Source organism: Mytilus galloprovincialis, chromosome 1, assembly GCF_965363235.1.
Source record: "Mytilus galloprovincialis chromosome 1, xbMytGall1.hap1.1, whole genome shotgun sequence".
Taxonomy (NCBI): Eukaryota; Metazoa; Mollusca; class Bivalvia; order Mytilida; family Mytilidae; genus Mytilus; species Mytilus galloprovincialis.
The window spans coordinates 34346005-34361995 of NC_134838.1; the positions used below are offsets into that span (position 1 = coordinate 34346005).

The 15991-nt window shown below is 32.9% G+C and overlaps 1 protein-coding gene across 1 annotated transcript; it reads right to left on the minus strand.

Moving 5' to 3' along the window:
- Window positions 1-3326: 3326 nt before the first annotated feature.
- Window positions 3327-15991, minus strand: LOC143072353 (protein FAM32A-like). The gene is made up of 4 exons (XM_076247247.1): window positions 15841-15991; window positions 6189-6345; window positions 4548-4601; window positions 3327-3969 (listed from the first exon to the last, which is right to left on the minus strand). The coding sequence occupies exons 1-4, from the start codon at window positions 15909-15911 to the stop codon at window positions 3901-3903; spliced, it is 351 nt and encodes a 116-aa protein (XP_076103362.1). The 5' UTR covers window positions 15912-15991; the 3' UTR covers window positions 3327-3900.

Genomic DNA, 15991 nt, shown 5'->3' on the forward strand with positions numbered 1-15991 from the left:
CACAAACACATTTACATTAAATGGTTATTGCATACAAAATTAAGACAATAAACTGACAATAGTTAAATTGATTATAATTATATTAGAGTGACAGTGGTATATGTAAAGAGTATTTTTAAATGATTAACATTGTGAATACGCAGCATTTGGAATGCTTTTATTTTTATCTAAAAAAATAATGATGATGCATTGTTTTGAACTTTTTTGTTGGTTCTTGTTCCAATGTTGTGTAAACAAGGAATTATTTGAATCTGGAATAATTTTGAATTCTGGAAAATTAATAAGAAATTTATGATGAAAACTAACCTAACTAAATAGGGTTAGCCATGCATGATGGCTAATGGGGGTTAGTTAGTTCATACTGAAATGATAGCGAGCATAAAATTAACCTTAGCCATGCGTGCATGGCTAACCCTATTTAGTTGGGTTAATTTTCATCCTACATTTCTAATCAATTTTCCAGAATTCAAAATTATTCCAGATTCAAATAATTCCTTGTTTGTAGTATATGTAGGATCCACATCTGGATTTTTTGGTTTCATCTTCTGAACAGTGACAATGAAATATAATAGATAGATATTTACATATATATATATAAATCCATATGATATAAAGAGAAGGACATACAGATATAGTTATATTCCCCACAAGCAAACTACACTGTTCCAAGTTACTGTAAATTTATAAATTATCGTGAGGTTTCTAATATTGTGAATAATGGGTGCAATAGTAAACAGTCACATTCTGATAATTGAAACATAGACCTTCATGCAAATGTTTTCAAAATCGCAATAATTAAACTCACATTTTTGTCCATTCTTGATTAATTACAATTATGAATGAATGCAATAATGTGCGAATTTACTGTAGATTTCAGAACATAGCATCAGGCTAATCAATCAAATCCAGTAAGTGATAAAAGTTTCTTAAAAATGTGGCAAGAACTGTTCAAGTGAGATTGCTTACAAGAGCAGGTGGATGGAAGGTCAGATTCCTGGAATATATATGTCCCCCAACTCATTGCACAGGGTCACCAAACAGGTACATGTAGATCTTTAGTACATTACATGTCCAAATAGGAATCCTTTAAAAAAAGTTCAATGATGATAAAAAACTTATTTACCCTCCCATTTAGAATAGCTGTCGATTATATAATACAGTAGAATCATATAAATTATTGAAACACAAGTAGATAAAATTCTTGATGCTTTTCTTTTTATTTTGTTATACTTGTTCATTCAAGTAAGATTTTTGTGTAATAAAACCCAGAAATATCAGCACTGAAGCAAAAATCTGAAACTTCACTGCGTATAATGTATAAATTGTATAATGGAAATTTTTGGAAGTTAAAATTGCAATAATTTTACATGTAAGCTTTGCAAAACATCTGAAGTCAATAAACCATTACTGAAAGTGCATAGCCAACTGATTTATGTGGAAATGAGATATGCCAATACTTATAAAACAGCATACCAAATATCATTGATTTACCATTAGTGGTTTCACTTAAATTGACACACCGACAAAACTGATGGAAACAGATTGCTTAAGTAAAATCACTCCAACTATTTGAAAGCAAAACAAATATGGACTGCCCTTGTTTGATAATTCACCATAAAACCCATATTCACACCAGACAGTAAGTAAGGTTATTAAAAGTATCAAGGCATGATTACCTATAATCCAGGATCATGAATGAAACCATCTACAGATTCCAGTCATATAAAATAAAAATAAAAATTTCATTTCTGTCTTCTTTATTGCAACAAAACATTCAGTTTCTGTGTTGGAAACATGACAAAATATTTAGTTAAAAAATAAGAAATAAAAATGATAAAAGTTCAATTTTTCAAACCTAAGATGATGATCATGATGATGATAATGAGGATGTTGATGGCTGTTTCAAGTTCAGTGGTATAAAACTATCAATGAATACACATGATAAAATATTTTATCTTCTTATATATGTGAAACCAGGTGCTTCACAGGAGCAGCTTTCGACGACCTCAGAGTTCAAACCCTGAACAGTTTGGGCAAGTATGGACGCAACATTCAAGCTTGATACACCTCTGAATTTGGATTGTGATTAAATAGTTAGGTTTCTGACACAGAATGAATGTGGTCTAAGAACTTAAACTTAAAAACTTAAATTTTTTAAATTGGACATTTACCTATTATGGTCCAATATCCAAAATCTAAATACATGGTTAGATTCAGCATATCGATATATTCAATTTTTTTTTAAATCAAACAAAGTTTAATTTTGGACCCCGATTTGCACCAACTTGAAAACTGGGCCTATAATCAAAAATCTAAATACATGTTTAGATTCAGCAATCAGCATATCAAAGAAGCCCAAGGATTCAATTTTTGTTGATATCAAAAAAGGTTTAATTTTGTGGACCACAATTTGGACCAACTTAAAAACTAGTCCCATAAGCAAAAATCTTAATGCATGTTAAGATTCAGCATATCAAAGAACCCGAAGGATTCAATTTTTGTTGAAATCAAACAAAGTTTAATTTTGGACCACGATTTGGACCAACTTGAATACTGGGCCCATAATAAAAAATCTAAGTACATGTTTAGATTCAGCATATCAAAGAACTCAAAGAATTCAATTTTTGTTGAAATCAAACAAAGTTTAATTTTGGACCCCGATTTGGACCCTTTGGAGCTTAATGTAGACCAATTTAGAACAGGACCAAAAATTAAGAATCTACATACACAGTTAGATTCGGCATATCAAAGAACCCCAATTATTCAATTTTTGATGAAATCAAACAAAGTTTAATTTTGGACCCTTTGAACCCTGTTGGGACCAAAACTCCCAAAATCAATCCCAACCTTCCTTTTATGGTCATAAAACTTGTGTTTAAATTTCATAGATTTCTATTTACTTATACTAAAGTAATGGTGCGAAAACCAAGAAAAATGCTTATTTGGGCCCCTAATTCCTTAACTGTTGGGACCAAATTTAAAACTCCCAAAATCAATCCCAATCTTCCTTTTGTGTTCATAAACCTTGTGTTTAAATTTCATAGATTTCTATTTACTTATGCTAAAGTTATTGTGCGAAAACAAAGAAAAATGCTTATTTGGGCCCATTTTTGGTTCCTAATTCCTAAACTGTTGGGACCAAACTCCCAAAATCAATCCCAACCTTCCTTTTGTGGTCATAAACCTTGTGTTTAAATTTCATACATTTCTATTTACTTAAACTAAAGTTAAAGAGCGAAAACCAATGTGTCTTCAGACGATGACGCCAATGTCATACCAATATACAACCGCAAAGTTGTATAAAAAAAATAATTACATACTACAAACAAAATAAGAATATTTTATTTCCAATTAAAGGGCCCTGTAAAGAGTTTTATCTGAATTATAAATTCACCAAACATGTCACTGTCATCAAAGAGAATATGTGATCAATCAAAAAATATATTAACTTTATGAATAGAGAAACAATTGTTATTTATAGTGAAAACTTGCTGTAAACAATTTTGAATAAAATCCTAGATGAAATTTTCATTTTCTTTAACTTATATTAATGGTTCACTTATGCTCATGAAATCAACGAAAATTTGCACTTCAGAATGATAATGAATAAATCCTGAAAAATACATATATACAGTTTTTGCTAACTCAGGTTTCATTTAGAAAGTTTCAATATTACTGTTATTCGATATGACAATAAATTATAGAAGTGTTTTTACATACATTATATAAATAAAATGTGTTTTCAATTTAAACAGATCATCACATTCCAAAACACTTTAACAGTATAATTCCTGGTCATCACGTTTAGGACTTGGTCACTAGAATACTTTCCATAGAAAAATATCCATAAGTTCCACATTTAAGACAGCTGAAATTACAATTTACAAATATTTTCAGGTTTCACTTTGTCCAGCTGACCTTTGGAATGTCAAAATGTTCTGTGAGATTATCCAAGTGTTTATTAAAATCCTGAAAGATCAAAAGTACAAATACAGTTTGAGCTATATCATCTAAACAATTGGAAATCTAAAGTACATGTATATTGAAGATAAAATAATAATAATTACATCAGTGCTCACCTGTAATTTTTGCTTAAACCTTTCATCAGTCATTTTATGATATGTTGTGCTTTTCAACATATATTTATGAGAATGCCATTTAAAAGTATCTGTCGTTTTTTCTTTAAAAGCAAAAAATGCATTTAACCATTTTAGCCATAGTCACTGAAAAACTAGAATAACGAGTTGTCAAAGTTTCAGGATTATTTGTGAAAGTATTTTAAGTTACTGTCTGAAGTGTTGATGATAGATGGACGAATGGATGGATGGACAACCATATACTGTAATATTTCCAGTATTAAAACAGGCGTATACACTACTTTATCTTCCACATCAAAGGTACAAGTCTTGCTATTCTTCTCCATACAAACGAACATTGTTAAAGGCTGTAAGGTGACCTATAGCTGCTTATTCTATGTCATTTAGTTTTCGTTTGAAAGATGTTTCATGGGCAATCATACCACATTTATATTTAAAACAAACACCTACCATGATTCTTTCCTTGTGTGTTTTACTAGCCTTTTCAATAATCTGTTCTGCTTTCTGTAAACAGAAAAGAAAATAATAAATTATTCAGTCATATTTCATTTCTCTCTATATTAAATGTTTATACTGTATACATATAACATAAACGTGTAAAATGTAGATGTTATTTTAATAGCTGAGTGACACAGGACAATTATGACAATGGTATTGTTTCTATAATAGTATTAAATACTACACTTTTTATTTAGGCGTGTACACCTTTGATTGTTCCAATACATAAGTACTTTCAGACTTTATCTGATCTATTTCTTTATATGTATTTCAACATGAGACATATCATCAATCTAATTGCAGCAACAAAGCAAAAATCAAATGCTCCCCTAGGCGTAGTTTTATACGACCACAGAGGTCGAACCTCTAAACAGTTGGGGCAAGTAGATGGACACAACATTCAAGCTTGATACGGTGTGGAATTTGGTTAGTGATCAAATTTTTTACATTATATGAGCTTCTGACACAAAACAAATGTCAAAATCTTACAAATCTATTGCGCAATATTGTGCAATTAATGATTTCTTCTTTAAACTTATCAAAAATTTTGAATTTGAGAAATTTCAGGGGAAAAAAAAGAAAACTACTACCACCACCCTTTTTTTTGCAATTAGTCCAAAACCTGACATTTCTTTATACATACATGACATAATTTACAAGTAGTCAGTGTAAGGGAGGTAAATCTGAACATACCCAACATTGTTGTATGTTAAATGTTTTTGAATTACCTCCCTTACACTGCTTTTACATTGTCTTAATTGTCCACTGACCAGAAAAACCTTGTTTTCCCCCTTTTTTAGCCCTTTTGCCCCAAATTAGCAATAACCCCCCAAAGTCAATACTAACCATCCTATTATGATATAATATCAGAGAGATTCATACACTTAAACACAAGCTATTGTTTGAAAACTACAAAAATACTTATTTTGGGCCCACTAATTCCTTAACTATTGGGACCATAACCCCCAAAATCAATCCCAACCTGCCTTTAGTGGTATTGAACCTTCTGGTATAAATTTATAGAGATCTATTTATACTAAAACTTAAGTTATTGTCCGAAAACTAAATGCATCTTCAGATGACGACGACGCAGACGACATGATACCAATATACGACGCAAATTTTTTTTTGCTGTTGTATAAAAATGAGAGTGAGATTGGACAGTTGGAGTAACTATATTTTATACATATTTTTTTCACTGACAAAAAAGTGTTTTTAGTAATATTTGTACTGTAGTAAAAAATGATGCTAAAATTAGCATTTAGTATAATTAAAAGGCAAAGAAACATCTGTATGTTATTATTTTAAAGATGTCGTTTCTGTGAATCTACATGGTCAAATAATCTTCAAATTTTACCTACCGGTAAGAGTTAAACAAAGGTGAAGTTTAACAGATTCAAAATTATTGCAATAGGATGTGCCTAAGTGGACCTTTGGTTATGAAAAGTTAATATGTAAGGAGCTTTCTTTTGGTAAGTTGGAACTTTCTTTCATAATATGACAATCCATTTTATACCCATTTAATATTGAAATTCTAAGAAGTAGGAAACTGTATAAATTCTCAATTTAGAAATACATGCAAGATAAATATACCCTTTCTTCTCTAGCCTTTTCAAATGCTATTTCAGCTTTTGTACGTTTATCCACAATTATTTGTGATGTAGAATCTCCTTCATTTGTCTTTTTGGCATTAGAAATTTGCTCAAACATCTTCTGAGCATCTTTCTCTTTGTCCCTTTTCTTCTTTTTCCTGAAAGTACAAAATCACTTAAATATATAAATTTGATGAGGCACTTGAATGGAATGAATAATTTTCATGTTGAGTGTAAAAGTATAGCACATTTTGTACTTTCATGTTGAGTGTTCAAGTACAGAATTTTAATGTTGAGTGTACATGTACAGAAGTTTCATGCTGAGTGTAAAAGTATTGAATTTTCATAATAAATGTACGAGTCCATGCACAGAACTGCCATATTGAGTGAACAAATACAGAACATCATTACATGTACCTACTGTCATACGGTGACAAAAGTAAATTTATCTTTTATTGTATATACACTGTACATGTATATATATATGCTACATGGTGTTCTTTAGTCCAAATAATTATGATGTCTGTCAAGGCTTTTTTAATTGATTTCTGGGACGTGGTAGGAAGGCGTTTCCAGAAAAAAATAAAATAGCCTCGCAAAACATCATAACTATTTGCCTCTGCTTCTGCCTGATAATGGCCACAATCAACAAGCTGATTATTATGCCATGACTTAAGTACTCATATAGACCCCCTCCCTCCCCCAATTTGATAATTTAGTACAGCTTTGTCAGTGAGGCTTTAAAGGCCTTGACTGACGGTGCTGATGCTACCCCAGGAGGGAGAGCGTTCCAATCCCTGATTGTTCTCGGGAAAAATGAGTATTTCCTGTAATCACTTCTGGTTGCTGGAATTTGGAAACTTTTGTCGTGCATGTTCCTCGACAGTCGTGTTGGTTGCATAAGATGACCTTCCTTAGTTACAGCCACTTTTTCATGTTTTATTTTATAGAACATAGTTAGTCTCATGTCTTTTCGCCTTTTTTCCAGAGATGGCCATTCCAGGTGCTCAATCATTTTGCTGACACTTGAGTGATTATGGTGTTTTTTGGAAATGTATCTTGCTGCTCTTCTCTGGACCATTTCTGGACAATCTATTTCGGTTTTAAAGTATGGGTCCCATATATACTGGACTTGCATACTCTATTATTGGTTTTGTGAGGCTTTTGTATGCATTTTCTTTAACTGAAGTTGCTCCAATGTTTAGATTTCTCTTAAGGAAGCCTATTGTCTTATTGGCTTTATTACATATGTTATTGGTATGATCATTCCATATCAGTTCGGATTTGAAGGTGCACCCAAAGTATTTAGCACTTTTTTTTGACAGGTTCAAGTTTGTGGCCATGCAATGTGTACGATGTTGGGATGGTGTTGTTTTTACGGCTGATGGTAAGAACGTTCCTTTTTTCCGGATGGAAGGACATTTTCCATATGACTTCCCATGTTCCCAGTTTGTCAAGGTCATTTGAATCTTTGTCAGATGAGATGGTAAGGTATGCTATTGTATCATCAGCAAATAGGCAGACAGTGGATGTGATCCTATCTGGCATGTTGTTGATGTAAAATAGGAAAAATGCAGGACCAAGTACAGAGCCTTGGGGAACTCCAGATTCTACATCAATATGTGATGAGCACTCTCCATCCACTACTAGTACTGCCTTCGTTCGATGGGATAGGAAGCTGGCAATCCATCTATTGGTTTTACCAATGATAAATTACCATAATGTTCTAGTTTGTGTACCAGGAGACTGTGACCGACTTTGTCAAATGCCTTTAGAAATCTATTACAAAAAGTATAAAAACATCTGTCTGTTTTAGTGTTTACCTGCACTCATATTTTTAGTGATGTCATCCATGAATTCGATTAGTTGGGTTTCACACGAGCGTTTAGTATTGAAACGATGTTGTAACGAATAGAGGATTTGATGTTGATCAGCATGTTTCATGATGTGGCTTGTAACTATATGCTTTATTAGTTTGCAGCAGATACAAGTTAGAGAGATTGGTCTATAGTTTTCTGCTTTATATATCTCTCCTTTCTTGAATACTGGTGTTACCAATGATAAATTACCATAATGTTCTAGTTTGTGTACCAGGAGACTGTGACCGACTTTGTCAAATGCCTTTAGAAATCTATTACAAAAAGTATAAAAACATCTGTCTGTTTTAGTGTTTACCTGCACTCATATTTTTAGTGATGTCATCCATGAATTCGATTAGTTGGGTTTCACACGAGCGTTTAGTATTGAAACGATGTTGTAACGAATAGAGGATTTGATGTTGATCAGCATGTTTCATGATGTGGCTTGTAACTATATGCTTTATTAGTTTGCAGCAGATACAAGTTAGAGAGATTGGTCTATAGTTTTCTGCTTTATATATCTCTCCTTTCTTGAATACTGGTGTTACGTTTGCATTTCTCCAATCATTTGGTACATCCCCAGTTTCTATTGATGTTTTGAAAATGATTGTAAGGATTGGGGCTATTTTTGTGGCCAGTTCGTTGAGTAGTTTAGGTTTTATATTATCTGGTCCAGCTGCTTTTTTTTATTTATTTTTTTTAGTTTGTGTATACCATTTGGACTATCTATTTCTAGCAACCCTTGACAGTCAAAAGGCCTTTGATGTAGTACATCATATGATATTGCTAGAAAAATTATACTATGAAGTTCCAGCAGATGTTTGGAAAGTAATTCAAAATCTGTACTCAAATATGTCAACGGAAGTAAAATGGAATAATCACATCAGTAAAAAATTTCCAATAAAACAGGGAGTCAGACAAGGAGGTGTATTATCCACTCATTTTTACAAGTCTTATATCAATGAATTACCAATAGAACTAGAAAAAAGAGCCTTAGGACTATCAATAGGACTAGAATATTGTGGCAGCCCATTATGTGCAGATGATATTGTGCTGATGTCAACAGACGAAACAGAGATACAAGCAATGCTTGATATAGCATATAAATATTCCTGTGAACACAGGTACAATATCCATCCTCAAAAAAGCACTCTTATAAAGACAGAAAGAACGAAGTCGAAATATCAACCAGAAATTATCAAATTAGGAAATGAAGCAATACAAACTGATAACCAAGCAACACATTTAGGAATCATACGAGCATCTAAAAACGAATCAAGAATAAATATACAAGAACATATAAGTATTGCAAGAAAGACTCTGTATTCTCTAATTCCTGTGGGACTAAATGGAAAACGAGGTCTTAACCCCAAAACAGCTTACAAGATCTATCAAGCTTACGTACTTCCAAGACTACTATACGGACTTGAAATACTGCCTCTGAACTTGACACAAATAGGAGAATTAAGGCAATTCCACATCAAAACTATCAGATGCTTTCAATCCCTTCCAATAAGAACTTCAACAGCTGCTGTATATATGCTTATTGGCGCATTACCAATTGAAGCTGAACTTCACAAGAGACAACTTAGCCTGCTATATTCTATCTTAGCAAGTGAAAACACCAAACTAAGGAATCTAATGGAAAGACAACTGATTGTCAACTCTGAAAATCCAGAAAGTTTCTTTCCAAGGGTGCAAGAAATCTTACAGTACTACAACTTAGCACCAATTCACGATCTGAAAGATAGACTTCCAACAAAATTGCAATGGAAAAAACAAATTAATATAGCCATAGCCGATAAATGGACAAGTAAGCTACAAACCGATATGAAGGAAAAATCCACCTTGAAATTCTGCAATACAACAGAACTCAAAATACATCAGACTCACCCAGTATGGAACTCTATACCATCAGTTACATATGAGGTAAAAAAGGCACAAATCAAAGCCAGATTACTAACTGGTACATACCTTTTAGAATGTGACATGCAAAAATTCAAAAGGGAACAAGAAATAGTACATTGTACTCTGTGTCAGCTGGAAATAGAAACATTAGAACACTTCCTACTCAAGTGCCCAGCTCTGCACGATAAACGGAAAAACATTTTCCCGGATTTAAAAGAAATCATCATACAGTCTGCTGGTGATAACAAATGGAATGATACTTTCAAAGGGAACCAGTCCTTAATAATTCAAATAATTATAGACTGCACAACAGTAGCCAAAGAAATGAACTTTAGTCCAGAGACAACTGTGCAAATTGAAAATATTAGTAGAGAGCTATGCTATGGACTACATACAAACAGAATACTGTTACAAAAGAAGATTAAGACTGTATAAAGTGATAATCACCCAATGGACACAAAATCTAATGGTTGTAAATTTTTTATTTAAAATTTTATATTTTAAATTTTATTGAATTTATTTATTAAAATTTTAAATCAGATAATATAAAGCCTGATAAGGACCACAGATTAAGGACACTGTTACATATATTAAGAACAAACCTGTGGAAGCTTTTATTTTTCTTTTTTTTCTTTTACAACCATTCGTAACAATTTTTAAGGATTTAGCCAATTAAAATAAATCACTTTTAAATTTTATGAGTTACCATATACATGTAATTAATGCAATTATTTAAACTGATGTAAACATAATCACTGTAAATTCTTGAGCACCAATCGTACTTATTTTTATCAACATCCATTTTAAAAAACTTTCTTAACATAGCAAATGCTTTGTTTTTTAGTGTTTTAAAGTTTACTAATAAAGATAAATAATGGCCTGTAAATATATATCCCTTCACCTCCTCCTCTTTTAAGGCGAAGTGTACGTAATTGCACGCCTCTAGCGGAATACGGGATTAAAAACGTTCGTCGTTAGTTACGCAAGTTATCTCCCTTACTCCAAGAAAGGGCACACGAAAGAGAAACTACTTTCTGCGGTCTATAATGAATCCAACAAGCACGCCTGTGCTGTTTTAAACCTCATAGAAATTATCTAAATAACTCCAATTAGAAATCACAGCATTCTGTACGTTGTTCTGTGTGCAGCCTGACTTAAAAACACTGGTTTTTTTTTTTCTTTTTTTTTTTTTTTTTAGACGCGTAGGAGAAGGCATTTCGTGTTTATGATATCAACAGAAAGAAAAAACGCCTCACAACAAAATTATAAACAATAAACATGTAACAATTTTTCTTCTATTGATATCAATTAATTAAAATGAAACCTGAATTGACCCAACAATATCGTTTTAAAAACCCGTAGTCTTGAACGAAAAACACAGTACTCAACGTTAAGCTTTATAATAGCGTTACAAATAATTAATGAAAGACGTGTGAATTTAATTGTTTAATTAAAAAGACGTTGAAATGTTCTTATTTTGTGCAATTGAAAATTTAAGGACATGATTTATATTCATATAAGAAAATAGACGATACCAAGAGAATAATTTGACCACTAGTGCAAAACTTACCAGTCGGAAGAACAAAGACGGAAAACAAACAAAAAATAAACAAATTATGCCCCAAAAATTACTCAGTAACTTAAAAATTGTCTCACTCTAACATTTATCTTAAAATAAGTAAAAATTATGTCATTCAACTCCCAGTTTTCAACTTTTTCTACATGTGCAGAAAATAAACAGGTGTCTTCTATTCCGTCCGCAATTTATGGGAAAACTAAATCTAAATTTAGAACCATATGAAATTGAAAGTACACATGAAAGATAAAATATAACATGTCATTTATTCTTTCATAAATTCGAATTTCGAAGAGATATATAGCGAAATCTGTTTTCTTTTATTGTGCCTGTGTGCATCATTCAAAATTAGAGAATGTAATTTTGAAGTATCAAGTCTCAATTCAAGATTATGAAGAATAGAATATAGAATTACGGGGGGGGTAGGACTGTTATCGGAACTCCGGGATCGGGTGTTTTTAAGCTCGGAATTTCGGGATTGACCCTTTCGGGATCCGGGAATTCTATTTCCGAATTTCGGGTAGTCGGGATTTAAATTTTTTTTAATTCGAAACCTCGCCCGGATTTCGTGTTTTTAATCCAGGGATTTCGGGATCTGGATCCCTCCTTCCCTCCTCCCTCTATTATGGTTAAAGAAAAGAGGTCAGGGAAGTTTTGTTATACTTGTAACTGCAATTTAATATTTAGTGGAATGAGAGGTGAAATGTGTTCAGACTATTACATTTCGATTTTTTTAAAAATTTAACCAAAGTTTACTGCAAGGGGTGTTTAACGACCTCGGTGATAAGCCATGAGGATCTCGCACTCGGTCAGCTCTAGGTTTTCACCTAGTTCATGATCATACAAGAATTGAGAAGCCTGTGGTTTACTGGTCTTATAATATGAGACTTTAGAGTTCATATAATTTACATTCAACGTTTTTTATCGAATATTTCAAGGCTTTTTGACTATCAATGTTGACCCCGCCCCCCCCCCCCCCCCCCTTTTCCAATTGATTGGATAAAAAGAATGGATTGCCGCCCCTATTTCAAACTGAAGTCCTATAAACTGACTGGTATTCGAATTTGTTAAAAGAAATAATTGGTATCTCTATTGATTCAATACCGTAATGCCGAAAAATAATCATTTGTTTCCGCGAATTCCGAACAGCTAGAAATATATTCCAGAATTTCAATTTGAGTAACTCGAATAATTCAAGCCCTTTCCATGTCCGATTTTCTCCCACACGAGAAATGTAGCATTCGTACATCAGCTGAATAATACGACTGAATTATTCGGGTTACAATTTGTGTAAATCCCGAATGCACATAAAAGTAAAGGTCCAGCCCGACTTTCGGAAATGGACTATTGTAGATTTCAGATTGATTTATAGAAATAAAAATCATACAAAAATGTTTCACGCAAATATTCGTCTTCAGACGTGTAAAGTTATACAACGGTTACTAGTCCCCCCAAGGGTGACTGGGGTATAGAAATATGGTCACTTGGTCTTCTCCCGACCGGCAGTAAAACGCTTGCCGAAGTGGGGCGTCCGTTTGGCTGTGCGGGATGTATCAAGTTCGCAGTCACGTCCGGTCAGAAGGGGGACGTTAAATCCGATGCCTCGTGTAAAGAGAGTGCCACGCTCTTTGCACATTAAGAACCCTTGCAACAACTCTATTGAGGGGTTCGTAGGTGGCCTATTGCAAGGCAAAATTTCTGTCCCTATCCAAGATACCCTCATTTTCCAGTGGCAGTCCAAATTTCCCCGACCATCATCCCAGATGGCATCTATCGTATCAACCTACCTATTGTATTTATTGTGAACTTGTTCTCGTCCTGAATATGCATGAAATATTTGCCACTGGACGTTAAGCAACCAACAATCAATCAATCAACGGTTACTAGCCGGTCTGGATTATGATAAAAAGAAGCGCATGCAATGCATAAAATGTATAATGTCGTGGCTCAGGGATGTGTTGAATTATAGAGATGCGGCACAAAGATAAGATTAATTTACCAAAAGGTACTAAGAATTACCACACAACTTATAATTTACTTAAATATTGATTTGTTATCCTGTGCCAGACAGATGGCTGATATTCTGAGAAGAGACCTTGATGAAATGAAGTTTTTTCGGAACAAAGATTTTGAAAACACGTCGCAGTGTTTAGATTTTAACAAAAAATAAGGCACCAAGGTCAAAAAATAGTTCTAGTTCATAATGAAGAAAATGTCAACCGTTTTCTAGCTTGGCGATCTCCACACGCACTCGAATATAGACAAATACAATACAATAGTACACAAAACGTAACATAAAGAACTAAAGACCGAGCAACACGAACTCCAACAAAACGGTATATATTTCATACAAGTATAGAACTATATGAAGCGTCGTAAATGATGCGGCGACGTCAATAACGTTGTCGTTGTTTTTTTGTTTTTTTACACTCAAGATTCAACTTTAATAGGGTATAGCTTGAAAAGTAGCACGGTTGCTAAGGACTTTCTTTGCACCAATCGATTCCTCAGACATTTTAGAATCGTCTCATAAATTTAAAAAAAAATCGATTGTCTAATATAATAGAAAATCTTGGAAATGTAACAATTCCTGCCGAATTTCACGATTTTCCCTATATATCCTTTGTAAATTTGGTGTATGATGCTGTTAACTTCAACAGCTCGTATCTCGAAAACGAAAACGGTTACCCCCTTTTTTTATTTTATTTTCTGATTTATTTTTACAAGCAGAATCTACATGTAAAATTTTAAAAAAATCCATTGTGTAGTTTAATTACCATACCTGCCAACTTTCACGATTTAGGCGTGTACTACACGATTTTGACCCTTTGTCACGATTGCACGATCGTGATCGTGAAAATCCCTCTAAAACACGATTTTGTAAAAATCTACACGAAAAATATGATTGTTCCCGATTTTGAACTCTGTCCAATGTAATACAATTGTGTTCAGCCAATCAAATTCTATGTTTCTCATGATCAAATTAATCAGCCAATCAAAAAAGTTTTCTCTCAAGAATTTTCTTACATCCTAGATTTTGAACTTGTGTTGTATTCCTCTGTTTGTTAAAATCGTGAACATGGCAAATGATTTTTCACCTGCAAGGAGGTTTTTACACAGAACAAGAATAAAAGCATGACTGATAGACAAACTTTAATGATGCAGTACTACCATAAAGATAATAAATAGTAGTTTATTCACTAATTTATTGATATTACACTTGCTGTAACAAATGTTATAAAATTTGTATTCAATTAAATTACCAAATTATTCAAAGTACAATGTACTATTCTTTATTTTTTCACATGGACAAAACAAAACCCCCCACATGAGGAATCTCTTAAATGAGGGATTTCCCTTAGTAAAGGGGGCATTTTACTCTTTTAAAAAATAAAATAGAAAAATCACTAAATGTTGATTTTTTAACTTAAAAATGGGAAATTCTGAATTTATATTTAGAACAACTTTTCTAAATGAAGGGTCCAATTATTTTGAAAAATAAAGAAGATATATAAGGCCAAGAACATATCAAAATTCTCTGTGTTGACCATATAATACCAGATAGATCATAAGGTGTATAGTTCTTTGGGAAAAGTTTCTTCAAATAATATAAATATCATGTGCTCATTTTTACTTAAAAAGTGGTTTTTAATGTCCTTACATTGAGGGGTTACCCCTAGGTGTTGTTCCCAACCTGATAAAGGTCCTTCTTTGTGCATAATTTTAATTTGGAAAAGTCAACAATTATTTAATATCCTTACACATGAAATTAATTCCTGGTCTTGCAGCCACATGTTCATCTTTTCTACTGATATATAATAACTAGAATGATGCAAATAAACTTAAGAAAAAGTCATGTAAGCTCATCTTACAAATATGACACTTTTTCTAGACCACAAAACAGCACGCGCAAAATAGTTGTCGCAAAGTATTGTAACCTTTGAAATTGTTTTCGCGCACAAAAACCCCCATGAGCACTTTCAAAAGTTGGCAGGTATGAATTACGTACACTTCACCTTAATATAAGAACTATATTTTACTACCGTGTGACACGGGTGCTCCGTTGCGGAGGAATTTACGAAGAAAAGAAAAGAAGGTGTTCAAGTAAAAACTCATATATGTGACCAAATCCTCTTAGGATCTTATGACAGTGGCGTTAATTTAAATTCTTATAAAACTTAATATTGGGACAGATCGATTGGGAACGAAACGACCTAGGGACGATTCGACTTTAGGCCGGAATGTCTTCAAATCTTAGATGAGTTGCAGTTCTTTAAAACATTTAAAATGATACTGGGTACTTCACTTACTTTTTAATAGAATGATCTGAGACACCTTTTAGCTTCAATGAACCTCTTCCAACGTTCTCATATTCGGACATTTCAGCCGATAACAAAACAACTGAAAATGTCAACACAGGTGCCCGGAAATTGACCAGGACTCCGAAAGTCGATTCGGTTA

What these genes read in the sequence shown, in the direction of transcription:
- LOC143072353 (XM_076247247.1), bottom strand. Translation starts at nt 15,911, where the DNA reads ATGTCCGAATATGAGAACGTTGGAAGAGGTTCATTGAAGCTAAAAGGT. An exon ending in TCAGATCATTCTATTAAAAA is followed by an intron (nt 6,346 to 15,840) that starts GTAAGTGAAGTA and finishes TTGTACTTTCAG; the next exon opens with GAAAAAGAAGAAAAGGGACA. An exon ending in CACACAAGGAAAGAATCATG is followed by an intron (nt 3,970 to 4,547) that starts GTAGGTGTTTGT and finishes TTGATCTTTCAG; the next exon opens with GATTTTAATAAACACTTGGA.